Genomic DNA, 15,526 nt, shown 5'->3' on the forward strand with positions numbered 1-15,526 from the left:
GTTTCCCTCTGTTTCAACATTTTTGCTGTCCAAATCGATAATGTTGTACCTTTCTTCGGTACCTTCATATTTGCAATCCTTGTCGCTTCCACATAATGCAACTGTAATTTTACATTATTAGTTTACATGATTTTTAGTTACTATGTTTTGATGAATCATATAAAACAAAATGAATGACCATAGGGAGGTGATGTATTGAATAAAAACAAGATGAATGAAATTTTTTTGTGTGAGTGATGAATGATACAAAATGAGGTGATGAATGATAAAATCTGGGTTATGAATTATAAATTTTTCTGATGAATCCTTAATTTTTTTTAACATTCATCATTTATTTTTTACAATATTTTTATTTTTATTCAATATATACATAGTGAAGAATGTTATTTGCATAGTGTACTTACAATTAAAATTATGACGGATCCTGTAAACCATATCGTTTCGTTTTATTGGCTCCACGATATCTTGCTCTTTATCAACTGCTCTAAAATAAAACCGTACCAATCATATGTATTTACATCTTTTACAGTTGGAAAGTTGCCAATTAATAATTGGTTCGCGGTTCCCATTTGATTGATTTCCACCATGGTTGTAGAAAACAAGACAATGAAGTTTAGGAAGAACTCTATTCCAATTTCCTTTGAGCTTACCATCTTATCGTGAATTTTTTTTAAAACTCACATCCCTTATCCCTGTGTACGGTCTTCTGCAAACGCTTTTTGTTGTATTATTTTTTGGAGGCTTAGAATATCATAATCTGCTTTTCACCCATTGGAAATCCAAACAACCTATGGATACTTTCTCTTGTAATAGGAATTGTTCCCTTTTCAAACTCCATTTGGCTTATTTCAGGGTTGAAAGCATTGACACAGAAATAAGCAAGTTTCTTCGGAATTTCCTTTATATTCATTTTTAGCAGTTTCTTGAATCCTAATCTCTCAACTCTATTCTTCTGTTCCTTCGTCATTTTCTCTATAACCAAGAACAATGTTCTTGGAGACATCCTGGTTTTGAGTTTCTTAAACTGTTCGGATTCCTCATTCACTATTCTTTTAGTTTTTTTGGTTTTCCCCGTATTTTTTTTGTCCATTTTCCTTCTCTTAGCAGATTTATCTGTATTTCATATTTTCAACAATAATTTTTTAACTTAAATTATTCTATGATGAAAAATAATTAATTTCAAAAATATATGATGAATTATCCAAACATAACAATATATATGTACCTGCATTCTTGTTTGGAAGTCGTGCATCAGATGTTGATCGCTTAATGTTTTTTCCAGTTTTCCTTTGTTGAACGTAGTACATTGCATCATCGTCTGTGCTGCTTTCTTCATCTGTTAATGATTAAGTATATTTAATTTTGAAACCGATTAATATTCATTTTTTAATTGAAGTATTGAGCATTCATTAAGCATTTATCAAGCACTTATCATTCATCAAAACATTTTTAACTAATCAAACAATTTCCATTCCTTTATTAATATTCTTATAATGCATTTAATTTCTAGAACGATATTAAGTTGTTTTTCATCTTACCTTGTTTGTATTTTTCTTCCTCATCTTCAGATTCTGTACCTTCATCAATGTCTGCTTGTTTTTCACATTGCTCTTCTATACCATTCTCCTCCGTGTTACTATTTTCACTACTTTCATATTCCTCTTCAGGAACTTTTTTTCCATTATTGTCGCTGATGGTAACAAAAAACTCCAACATCAAAACATTATTCATCAACAAATAATTCATCATTCATCATTCATCATTCATTATTCATCATTCATTATTCATTATTCTTCATTCATCATAAATACAACTAAACGGTTTTTTATTTTAAGCATTCTATATCAAACATCAAACCTATATAATATCATTTTACAAAATATATAGTGTAAGCACATGCATCCTGTTAATCTATTATTTTATGTGATAAAAAATGATAAACAACATTAATAAAAATTATAATCATCATTCATTCATTATATATATATATATATATATATATATATATATATATATATATATATATATATATATATATATATATATATATATATATATATATATATATATATATATAATTAATATACCTGCAGTATTTCCTAGTTTAAGCCTCACTTTGAGATTATCTGTAAATATACAACAAATAAACAGTTACGAATATATTTTTTTAGTTTAATATTTACATATTAAACAAAATTTATTTGTGTTTACTACCTTTTGTGGTTGTCGGTTCGTTATTTTTCTCCATTTTTGCTTCGTCTTGTTTTGAGCTTTCTCTTTAATCAGAAATTCAATCTATTTTAAGCAGTTCGAGCTTCTTGTTGTTTTTAATTAGGGTTTTCTTTTTGATCGAGCTTTTTTGAGAAAGAGAGAGCGATACGAGTGATAAATGAAGTATGAAGTGAATGAATGATTAATTTGGGGTTTTTGTGAGGGTCACATGAGGTTGGATCACGTGACTTCTAATTTTTTTTCTTTTTGAATTTTTTATTAATACTCCAAATATTTAGAAAAGTGTTGGATCAGTTAAAAAAATTTTAGGATTCAAAATATTTTGAATTTTAAAATATTTTGAATTTCAAAATATTTTATTCTCTCTCTATATATACTTTCATATTTTATCCCCAAAAGTATAATATTGTATTAATAATTAAAAAAAACCCAACCCTAAATATGGCACAACCGTTATCTCCACCACGTTCACCATCTCCAGAAATTATGATTCCACCAGTTCATGTATACAATGAAATGGATAAACAATTCATTGTCAAAACTGTGAAGGTCATCAACAACAAGAAAAGAAACTTGAGCGAGCTTTATGAGAAGCACAAAAATCATCAAAAAATCTATCAAAGCATCATTGATGTGAAAGAAAGTTATAAGAAGATTGTTGATAATGAATTTTATCATAAAATTTCAGCAGATGCAAAACCAAATAAAGTCTTCGAAAACTATGAAAAGAGGATTGAGCTTAACAACATGAGAATGGAAGCAAATCTGAAGAAGATGAAATATGAAGAGAGTAAAATAAACTTTCTTAAGGCTGAGATGGAAGAAGTTATTAAGCATTATAGATGAATTATCAGATAATTATGTTATCGTCGTTTGTATCTTGGTTTAAAAATCTGTATTGTAATGTTTTTTAATGCTTAATGAATGATATGGTGAATGAATAATGTTTTAAATAATAATTATTTACTTATTCATGATCAAAATATAAGTTCAAGTTTATGATAATAAAAAAAACTAAGACTTGTGTCAATATGAATGAGAAAAACGTATGATGAATGATAAATGTTGAATAATGAATGATGAATGATGAATAGTGAATGATGAATGATGAACGATGAATGATGAATGATGAATGATGAACGATGGATGATGAATAGTGAATGATGAATGATGAAATTATAAATGATGAATGATGAATGATGTATAGTGAATGATGAATGATGAATGATGAATGATGAATGATGAATGATGATTAGTGAATGATGAATGATGAAAAGAATAATGAATCATGAATGATGAATTTGACAATCTACATTACATCTTTTCTTTGTGTAAACATTATAAAAGGAGTTGAATGATAAAAAAATTATTTAATGAATATTAAAAAATGTATATATTTAATGAGAAAATTGTGCTTAGTGCTTCCTAAACATCATTTTTATTTTTTTTTATCTAAAAAAACATAATTTCACATTAAAGTAACATTCATCAGCAACACTTATTATTTATAACATAATTGTATTTGGATGAATTAAACTCAAGTAGTTAAATTTCTTAAAAAAAATCTTAATACATGCATGTAAATAAAAATATTATTCATCATGTTTTCACTACTCATTCGTCATAAAAGTTTTCACTTATTTTCTGTGTATCTTCTTCTTGCACTTTCCATCAGTTGTTCTTTTTCAGTCTCTGTGTATGCACTATGAAAGTAATTCATTTCTTTAAGAACTTCATCCTTAATAATGTTGATGTCGCTAACTATTATCTTTGCAGCATATTTTTTGCGCAGCTTCTCAATCTGTATGTCCCTTTCTTGGCCTTCATCTTCTAGATAACAATCCCATGAATCACCACTCACATACATCTCCATATATCTCATCGTTAAAACACCTAAGCTGGATCCATTTCATTTGATCTCCATTTGAATACCTTTCTCTTTGGTTATGATTTTGTCAACAAATCCGATTTGATATGTTTGAATTCTCCCAGATAACTCGAGAACAAGTATTTATGCATTTTTATAAATGATTTTAATAATTTTAGATATCTCTACTTATTAATACATAAGATAATGTCAAACCTACAAAAAAAAATTATATGTGATGAATTATATATATATATATATATATATATATATATATATATATATATATATATTTTGTGATTGAATGATAAAATGAATGATCAATGATACCTTCATCTTTCATCATTTATCATTCATCATTCATCATTTCATCATTCATCATTCATCATTTATCATTCATCATTGATAAATTTATGATTTATCATTAATTTTTCTCATTCATCATTAACAGACTTTATATTCATTTTGTTATTTAATTTTCTTACCAAACCATCAGGAGCAAGTCCATACTTCTCATCAGTTGGCATATCCAAGTAGCTACGGTCTATTATATCAATATCTGAGCTTGTTAGATTGAAGCACAATAAGAAATTTAGTCCACTAACAAATACTGGGAAGAAAACCTGCATTTTACAATGATAACTTTTACGTTAATATGTTTCATTAAATATTAATAATTTGTTAACATTTTTTACATCAATTTATCATACCATTTCTACTTCAGAAAATTTGTAATCTATATCATCACATGTTGTCTGGTGAACAATTTTTTCTCTGAATTTGACATATGTTTCTTCCTTATAAGCACTCAAATCCAACATATCTTCTGTCTTCACAGTTTAAACAATTTATATGCTGTTAGTACATAATCATTGAGTTTTTTATTTTTAAAAAGTTTTTTAATGACATACCAAAATTGAAGCTGGAAACATATATCTTGTCACTTTGTGTTTTGTATACAATTTTGCTTCCATGTTCAATATTGCTGACCAGCAGTCAGTGACTAAGTTTGATAATTCCGTTTGATGAAGTAGGCTTGCAATCTCATTCCTGTTTAGTAGTTTCCCGCTCATGCAGCTGAATACAACTACTATGTTTTGAGTTAAATAATCATTATTACACAGTAAATAAACATGAAATTATCAAATGCTAAATTTCATAAATGTATGTAATATTTTGTCACAAATATGATCAATGACAAACATAGTGAATGACAAACATGATGATCGACAAACATGATGATTGAAAATCAAGGTCAATGGCAAACATGGATGAATGGCAAACATGATGAATGACAAATTTTTATTCTTTTAATGACAAACATGATGAATTATAAATATAATTATTTATGAAGAATATAAATTATAAATAAGATTTATGAAAAATAACATCATTAATCATAATCTGTTTTTTATATACTTACTCTAGTGCATCAGCAAAACAGTACATGAATGTTGAGATTTCTTTTTCCATTTGTGTGAGCTCACTCTTGTGATCAACTACAGTTGCATTCCATGGTGTAAATATGATGTCATGATCTTCGGATTCAGTCAAAAGTTTGAATGATGGAGTTTCTATTCCATCCAACGTTTTCTTTTTTGATCTTGATTCAGATTCAGCTCTTGGCTTTTGATTCATCTCAGCATACAGATTTCTAGGTTTCAAAGCAGATTTCTTTTCGCCATTATTGCTGATTTGTAGTGAAGTAGTTGCAGTTATTTGCTGTTTTTGTTTAGAATCTTCTTTTGTTGCAGGTTCTTTTCTTTTTGTTGCCTCGGATTCTTGCTTGAACAAACTTGTAAATTTTCTTTCAAATTCATCAATATCCTTATTGTTTGGATACATTTTTGTTGCTTTTGTTAACACACTGTTAATTGCATTTGTTTCTTCAACTATTCGTCGATACCTCAAATCTAAACACTTAAGATAGTCCTGTAAATTTTATATTGTATCAATCATAACATTCATTAAACAATTTTCATTCATCTCAAAACAACCACAAATCGTCAGAAACAAATAATTTTTTTTTGTCAAACTGATTAAATATTAATCAAACATTTAACATTCATTAAAAAGCATATACACAAAATATGCCTCTACATTGTTTGGTGTTTTGAAATTTATTTGTTTTTGTTTCCCTTTTTCTTGAAAATCATCACTAACAATTTCTTCTTTTGCCTTCACAATTCTTCCTTCACCAAATTCCCCTTTCTTCATTTCTACATCAATCCTTCCTTTTATTTCTTCTGCTGTCCATCGCTCGATCACATAGATATTTTTATTTTTCAAGAAACCTTCACATTCTACTCTTTCTAGATACAACAGCTACAATCAAAGAATAAAGTACAATTTTGTTTTTTATTGTATTTAATATAAAGAATAAGTTTAATTTTAACAGTAAAATATATATGAATTTGTACTTACAATTAGGACACTTAACGGTCCAGAATAATACTGTCCATTTTGTCCTCTGTCCTATCCCTTCTTGCTCTGCAGTAGACATTCATATATGTATCCACACCAATCAACCTTCGATACATCTACCTCATTTGTAATACATGGCAAGAACTTCAAATTACATATTCCACATTTGTTAGCTTCTGCCATACAAGTAGCAAAAAGAACAAGGAAGTTCAAAACGAACTTTCTATCTGCATTTTTTCTTTCCTTCATATATTCAACAACATCTGTTGAATGTATGTCTTGCTGGTTCTTAAACTATTTCCTCCATGAAATAGTCACCGGATCAATTGGATTGCTTCTTTCCACGTAATTAATCTTCAATCCTTTCATTGGTACACCTAAGACTTCATGCACTGTTTCTTTTGTGATTTTAATTGAACCATTCTAAAGATTTAATGTTGATGAACATTCATCAAAATTGTTTACTAGATAGTAACCAAGTTTCATCTGATTTTCAAAGAACTTCATTTCTAAAATTGACCCAAATCCAATCTGCCTTATCTTTTCTTTTTGAATGTCATTCATATTCTGTATCACGGTGTATAAATATTTTGGTGATGATCTTGACCTTATAATTTCATCTTCTTCGTGTTTAATACCTGCTTATTATATTATTATAACAACTACATCATTTATTAGATTTTTTAAATATAAAAATCAAAGTAAATTAACTTTTTAATTTTTTTTAAAGATGAATGTTACCTTTTTATTTAGAAGCTTTGAATGATGGCCTTTCAAAATCATCATCAGAATTGTCTTTGGTTTTTGATCTACTTGTGCCTTCACCAAACGTATTAATTTTTCCATGCAAACTTTTTTCTAATTTTTTCAACTCTCCCATATTTTGGAGTACCTTAATTACTGCATTTTCAACATGCCTTATATCCTTTTTATTCAATGCAGGTGTCTTTCTTACATATTTTCTTTTCCGTCTTTTTCAAACTTTTCATGTTTATCCTTCTTTTTCAATTTCTGTTTTTCTTCAATCTCTGCAAACAGTTATGCAATCATTTATCATAAGCTATTTACATACAAGTTTATAATTATGTATTCATCTAAGTATATTATTCATCTGTATTTTTTATAATTCATCATAACTATAGTCATTTTTTCAACATTTAACATTCGTATTTTTTATTATTCATCTTCATGAAACATGTAATCTAATCATTGTATATATTTTTGTCCTTCATTATAAAATGTAAGCAGTTTAATGTACTTTTTATCATTCATCATGTACTTTTTATCATTCATCATAAACTATAACCATTAATATGTATTTTTTTTTACCATTCATCATGTATTCTTTTTTATCATTTATCATTAACTATTATGATAGGCAGTTTTTTTTTAACATAACACATTCTTATTTTCTATCATTCATCAGAATACAACATGTAAACTATTATTTGTACGTTTTTTTTTTCATTCATCATATACTATACGCATTTTTGTGTTATTTTTTCTATCATTCATCATTTAACATTTACGATATTCAAACATCAGCACAATGCATAAATATAACATTCATATTTTCATCATTCATTTCAGTTTATATCATATTCATCATATACTAATCAATCATGTAACAACTAAAATAACAGTCATCCTTATTAATACATCATTCATCAGTTTAATTAATCTAAACGTTTTCAATTTCATTCATCGATATCAGATTTAAACCATATTATCCTATTATTGAATCGCATAATTTCAATTTTCATTCATCAGTTTAATTGTAACTACTTTTTAAAATTTATAAATCACGTAATCAATAAAACGTTACTTTTATCGTACCTGCATCATGAATTTCGTTTGATTTTCTCTTATTATTTTCATCTCTTTTTTTACGTTTTTTGGATGCATCTTCCGCCATTACGTGAGCTTGTAATCAAGTTTTATGTTAGATTCTTCTTCAATATCAGCTTGTAATCTTCTTTTAACGATCGAGCTTCAGTAGATTGTTGTTAGAATCGTCGGGTTTTTTCAAATTTGTTAGCTTCGATTTCGTGGATCTGATATTTATTCGATCATCGTTTTAGGGTTTTTTTTTGTTTTTAGCGTTTTTTCTTTTCTGTAATTCGTATTTTGTAAATGACGATTTTACCCCTCCGCGTTATTTTTAGTTTTATGTTAATTTGTGGTCTACATTTACTTATCCAGTTTGTACTCGTTTTAAGATTAGCCACGGATCGTGCCCCTATATATATATATATATATATATATATATGTATATATGTATAGTGGTAGGATCGGGAGGGAAGTAACCAATCGGGGGGAGGCGGGGGGAAGCAAATTTTTTTTCTTTCGTTTTTTGAAAAAGTTTTGTTCACGAACATTATAGATTGGATGAAAATATGAACATTTAATAAAGACACTTTGTGATAAATGTTTTTATTTTGGCTGGAAAACACTCGAAGAAGTAATATATAACAATTATCGTGTTTTTCGAGTGTATGTTGAGGTTTTAGATATTAATGTTTAGATATTAGGGTTTAGATATTAGGGTTTAGATATTAGGGTTTATAGGGTTTAGATATTTAGGGTTTAGGGTTTAGATTTAGGATTTAGATTGAGTTTTTAACACGAACGGTTTAGAGTTTATGGTTTAGGGTTTAGGGTTTAGGGTTTGGTGTTTTGAGTTTATGGAATAAACCCAAAACACCAAACCCTAAACCCTAAATCGGGCTAAATTTTACTTCACAAAACATGAAGAAAAAAAACGTTGACATTCTTCACGAACAATATTATCTTGAATGTTATTTTTGTCGATCGTTTTTCCGTCAAAATAATAACATTCATCACGAAGTGTCTTTTTTAAATGTTCATATTTTCATCCATTCTATAATGTTCGTGAACAAAGTTTTTTAAAAAAAAATTGCTTCCCCCCGCTTCCATCCGATTGATTACTTCCCCATTGATCCTGCATATATATATATATATATATATATATATATATATATATATATATATATATATATATATATATATATATATATATATATATATATATATATATATATATATATATATATATAATCAAGAGGGAACCACTTTTTTGGGGGGAAGTAATTTTTTTTGTTTTTTGAAAAAACTTTGTTCACGAACATTATCGATTAGATGAAACTATGAACATTTAAAAAAGATATTTTGTGATGAATGTCATTATTTTGGCGGAAAAACGCTCGAAGAAACAAATAAAAACATTCAATGCATTGAATGTTTTGCTGATGAGTTTTTTTTTAAAGGGTTAGAAATTAGGGTTTAGAAATTAGAGGGTTGTAAATTAGGGTTTAGCTATTAGGGTTTAGAAATAAGGGTTTTGGGTTTAGAAATTAGGGTTTAGGGTTTAGAAATTAGAGTTTAGATTGAATATTTTAACACGAACGGTTTAGAGTTTAGGGTTTAGGGTTTTGGGTTTTGGGTTGAGGGTTTACGGAGTAAACCCGAAAATTCAAAACCCTAAACTCTAAATCGGGCTAAATTTGAAAAAAACACTTCACACAAGATGAAAACAAAACGATGCAAATAAACTCAGCAGCAAAACATTCATTGCATTGAATGCTTTTATTTTTTTCTTCGAGCGTTTTCCCGCCAAAATAATGACATTCATGACAAAGTGTCTTTTTTTAAATGTTCATATTATCATCTAATCTATAATATTCGTGAACAAAGTTTTTTTCAAAAAATGAAAAAATAGCAAAAAAAAATTTGTTCCCCCTTCTCCAAAAAAGTGTTTCCTTCTCGATTATGACTATATATATATATATATATATATATATATATATATATATATATATATATATATATATATATATATATATATATATATATATATATATATATATATATATATATATATATATATATATATATGAGGATTATTCAAATGAGACCAAGTTTTAAGTTGAGATTCAAGGGACCAATCAGATTGCGACACGTGGCGCGATAATCACATGTGATTGGAAAAAAAAAAATTCAAAAATTTTTTTTTTTTCGAAAAAAAAAATTTCAAAAATTCTTTTTTTCGAAATTTTTTTTTTTCAATTTTTTTTTTCAATCACATGTGATTAAATTTGACATGCAGTAAATCACATGTGATTGGGCATGCCAATCACATGTGATTGTAAAACCCAATCACATGTGATTATTGCATGCCAAATCCAATCACATGTGATTGAAAAATAAAATTCAGTAAAATGACGAATAATGACGAATTTCACTAAATTTGTGCTAAAACCTTCAAACACCAAGTTTTGGATCAAAACTTGATCAAATCACCGAATTAACGTCTAAAATTTTGAAGATATGATCACGAAACGCTAACAAACTTGATCAAATCACCGAATTAAAGTATGTTTCCAGTTGAAATTTTTTTTAAAAAATTGTAATTTTTTTTAATCACATTTGATTGGATTTTATATGCAGAATCACATGTGATTGAGTTCCACAATCACATGTGATTGGGTTTTACAATCACATGTGATTGGATTTGACATGCTAAATTTAAAAAAAAAAAAATTCGAAAAAAAAAAATTTTTTTTAAAAAAAAATTTTAAAATTTTTTTTAAATTTTTTTCCAATCACATGTGATTGTCGCGCCACATGTCGCGCTCTGATTGGCCCATTGAATTTCAAGCAAATTTTTGGTTTCAAAGGAATACATATATATGAGTTGTTAATGTGTTACTTAACTATTAAGAATTGTGTTTAAGGTATATATTAAAATTATTTGCCGCAAACAACGCGCGGATATTTTCCGCTAGTTATGTACATATACCGACTAATGAAGGTTATTGGTCAAATATTATATGACAAAAATGCTTCTCTGTATTAGACTGGCTATTTATATCCTTTTCTGGTTGCGTGGGTGAATATAATTTTAAAATTTTGATCCCTTCCCAACACCTACTACACCAACGCCAACTCCCTCACATCTCGTGTCTTTTATCTGCTAATCGAAACGGAAATATATCGATCATGCCGTCTTTATTGAGAAAACTAGAAGATTTACTAAACCCGTATAAGGGCTTTTTTATCAAGTATAACGATATATTAGATGCAACCAACCACTTTCACACGACAAATATAATTCAGCAAGTGGAAAAATATAATCATGTCTACAGAGGAAAACTAATTCGGTTTGGCACAAGGATCAATGTTATTGTAGAAAAGAGGTTAAATATGACTGCAGAGGAGCTTTTAAAACTGGTCTCAATGATTTCTCGTTTTAAGCATAAAAATATTGCCACTTTTGTTGGGTTTTCTTATTCTTTAGACCTCGTCTACGATGCAATCGCCGACAATTGCATCGCCTACATCGTTTCCGATGGTGAAGTTAAAGAAAGTCTCAGCCAAAGCCAAAATATCGTACATGTTTTCAGTTCCAGCTATAATAATTTTGACTACGTCTATTATAAACTCACATGTTCCCAAAGAATACAAATATGTATGGATGCTGCCCGTGCCTTGAGTTACATCCATGATTGTGATGCCATACACGGTGATTTCAGGAGCACTAGCGTTCTTTTAACAGAAGATTTGGAGGTTAAGGTTGTGTGTTTGGTTATAATCCCTGAAAATTCGACCTTTTCCCATTACACTGATCTAGATTTTAGTGTGACACAGAAATCTGACGTGTATTCTTTCGGTGTGGTTTTGAAAGACTTGTTTTGTCAGCAGTATCTAAATCCTTCACGCAGTGGGAATACTGCAAATTTCAGATTTTACTTTGATGATGATATACGCGAACAATTGCATTCACAAGCATTTCTCATTTTGTCTGAAACGATTGATAGATGCTTGAATGCGCAACATCAGCGGCGCCCAAATATGGATGAAACTGTAAAACTACTTGATAAAGCGTTATTTCTACAAAGGAGGCATGAAAATCCGGTTAGACAATCCTTTTGATCTGAATTCTTAAGTGAAAATTGATAACCTTACTTGAACCATCAATTGTTGTTATTGTTATTATTAAGGGATAGTTATTAAAAATGAGCAGCTTGGGTACTTATTACTTTTTTTCTTTTTGAAGGCGGCTACTTTTTTAGTAGAGAAAATTAGTCCCAAGCTCATATTTTATATGCATATTATTCGTTAAAATTTTGTCGATTGTCCCTGAATTTTCTACTAAACATTGTAGGTGGTCTTAAACCATTTTTTGACTTTGTTGACCTCGATCTTTGAAGATATTCCACGAAGTCAAAAAAATAGTTTAAAGTCACCTACAATGTTTAATACAAAATTCAAGAACCATCGACAAAATTCAGGGACCATGTAGAAGAATATCAACCCCATAAGGTGTTATATTTCATTAATCAACTATTTATAGATATACAAACCTAACTAAATTCTAATGGACCAAGCCTGTTATACAATTGATTTGAGTCGGTACTAATATTCTAATATTAAATGTCACAGAAAAGCATCAAGATTGCACTAGATGACATTAAGTCAGCGACACAGAATTTTGCAGAAACGTACCAAATAGGATCTGTCAGATATGGTAAGGTGTATAGAGCAGAACTCTACCTTTTTGATGAAAATATCTTTATGGAAACAGAAGAAAATAATCCAGAGGAAATGTATAGGATGCAAAGTATTGTAGCTATAAAACACATCTTATATGATGAGAAAGATGCTGAAAAGGGGCAGGATGAGAAAGATATTGAAAAGGGGCAAGACGAGCTAGTGTTCTCTCTAGAAATTGAAATGCCTCGTAGATACGAGCATCCCAAAATAGTTTCACTTACTGGCTTTTCTGAAGAATATGTTAAAATGCTTCGTAAATTCGAGCATCCCAACATAGTTGCATTTCTCGGCTATTGCAAAGAAAATTCAGAATTCATCCTTGTCTATGAGTTTAATCCAAATGGTAGCCTGAATGATTATTTGAAAAGCACCAAAAAAGAATTTTATCTTAATTGGGTTCAACGGATTAGAATATGTGTTGACATTGCACAAGGGTTAAATTATCTTCAAAGATGCTTCATGGATGAAGAGAGGAAAGTTTATCATGATATCAAAAGTGCCAACATATTTTTGGGCAAGAATTGGGAGGCCAAAATTTCTGACTTTGGACTGTCCAAATATCACCATGTGAATCAATTGGAATGTACTGCGAGTACATATACTATTGCAAGTAGTGAGGTATACTTGGATCCTGAATATTTGAGGACGGGTAAATTTGAAAAAAAATCAGACATATACTCTTTAGGAGTCGTGTTTTTTGAAATACTGTCTGGGAGATTGGCATATGACCAAATTTTTCTCAATGAAAATATCAAAGGGATTGCAGCAATCGCACAGAAGTGCTTTAACGAAGGAACGTTAGAGAAAATAATAGATCCTAAATTATTCGAAGAAACAGAGGAACTCTTCTTTGGGCTGAAGATAGGAGTCAATCAAGAGTCGTTAGAAGTATTTGCTAAAATTGCATTTAGATGTTTGACTAAAAGTCAAGACAGACCTCCAACAATCAAAGTCATCATTAAAGAACTTCAAGATGCATTACACATTCAAGTAAGTCACTACTTCAAAAATCTGCTACAAATTTTCCCTAATTGCATGCGTAATTCTAATCTGTACTACCAATTTGGAGGTTTTTCATCTTTAAATATTGGTTTACGAAATTTGTACTTGACACTATAATTACCGAATCTAAGTACAGTGGCAAGTGGAAATTTGGGGGAACTTTTAGATTTCAAGTTTAGATATGTTACTGAAACGTGAAAATATGTAATAGTAGTAATGCGTGTGTATATACTCTTCCAACTTTCCAATATCTCTTTTCTCCAGCTCTTTACTTCTGCAACTTCAACCTTCACACCATAAACTTAAAAAAAACCCTTTTCTCTACAAATATACTAGATTTTGAAGCGGATTTTGTTTATATGGATACTTTAAACAAAAAGGAAAGAAATCATATGTCTTGGAAGTCTAGTTTAACTTATGGAGTAACTTTATACCTCTATAGCTACTGCATATCTGCGCCTCCCTTGTTCTTGTAGATGGGAATAATAATGTAGAGGTTAATCAATTGTGGCCAAACAAGAATTAAAACACAAAATAATTTAAATAGTTCAAAACCAAAATAACTAAAAAGTAGGACTAGATAAAAATAAAGATAAACATGTGGAATTCAAATCCTTATCAACTCCAGCTCCTCATTTGCTCATCCGTTACCTTTTTTCTTCCATTTAGCTGATCCACTATTCCAGCCCACCAAGAAGTTGCCCAATGTAACTGGACCAATGGCTGATCACGGTCCAGCAGTGCACTTGCACCTGCTCTTAGGAATTCGGAAGGCCCAACAAGACAAGTGATTTAAACCAGTCACTTACCCACGAACGACAAACGAATATTAAAGCATAAAACGATAAAGATTAACGATACAAGATTTAACATGGTTATATCCCAACTCCAAAACACGGAGAAGGGTTTACTCCACGAGCGCAAACCAGAGTTTTTTCAATATATTTTTCGTGCACACATTAAAGGGTTACATAAGATCCTATTTATAGGGGAACAATAGCTTAGGGAACAAGAAGATAATAGATCTGGAAGTTTCAGGCCGCCCTAGCCTCGCGATAGCGAGCCACCAAGGCATATCAGCCTCGCGGTCGCGAGATCACCTCTTACTAGCTAGCACCTCGCAACAGCAACATCATCCTCGATCCTTCCTTGTTTAAGCTCCTTCACACCTAACAATCTCCCACTTGAAGGAGACTTTGAATAACCTTCGCCAACCCATCAACTATGTTTCTTCAATACCCACAATATCTCCAGATTAGCCGATTACCAACTCCTTTTGATACCGCCGGATGAGACACCCTAATCACGCCGCACTTCACTCGTTAGACCACGAGCAAGTGAAGTCTTTCGACACCAAAAACACGGCTGAGCGATAATCCAATCTCATAGTTACTAGCTTGGGCCATCTCGGTTTCTTTCACCACCATC

The 15,526-nt window shown here is 29.7% G+C and overlaps 2 protein-coding genes across 2 annotated transcripts; both read left to right on the forward strand.

Moving 5' to 3' along the window:
* The first annotated feature begins 11,542 nt into the window (after positions 1-11,542).
* On the forward strand, positions 11,543-12,475 carry LOC139874971 (receptor-like protein kinase THESEUS 1). Its single transcript, XM_071862358.1, has one exon. It carries the CDS (start codon positions 11,543-11,545, stop codon positions 12,473-12,475), a length of 933 nt encoding a protein of 310 aa, XP_071718459.1.
* Positions 12,476-12,976: 501 nt separating this feature from the next.
* On the forward strand, positions 12,977-14,215 carry LOC139874972 (probable receptor-like protein kinase At2g23200). Its single transcript, XM_071862360.1, has one exon. The coding sequence runs from the start codon at positions 12,977-12,979 to the stop codon at positions 14,213-14,215; it is 1,239 nt and encodes a 412-aa protein (XP_071718461.1).
* Positions 14,216-15,526: the final 1,311 nt, after the last annotated feature.

This window comes from Rutidosis leptorrhynchoides, chromosome 11 (genome assembly GCF_046630445.1).
Source record: "Rutidosis leptorrhynchoides isolate AG116_Rl617_1_P2 chromosome 11, CSIRO_AGI_Rlap_v1, whole genome shotgun sequence".
Lineage (NCBI taxonomy): Eukaryota > Viridiplantae > Streptophyta > Magnoliopsida > Asterales > Asteraceae > Rutidosis > Rutidosis leptorrhynchoides.

Excerpts from the sequence above, each read along its gene's own strand:
- LOC139874971 (XM_071862358.1), top strand. The coding sequence starts at position 11,543 with ATGCCGTCTTTATTGAGAAAACTAGAAGATTTACTAAACCCGTATAAG.
- LOC139874972 (XM_071862360.1), top strand. The coding sequence starts at position 12,977 with ATGTCACAGAAAAGCATCAAGATTGCACTAGATGACATTAAGTCAGCG.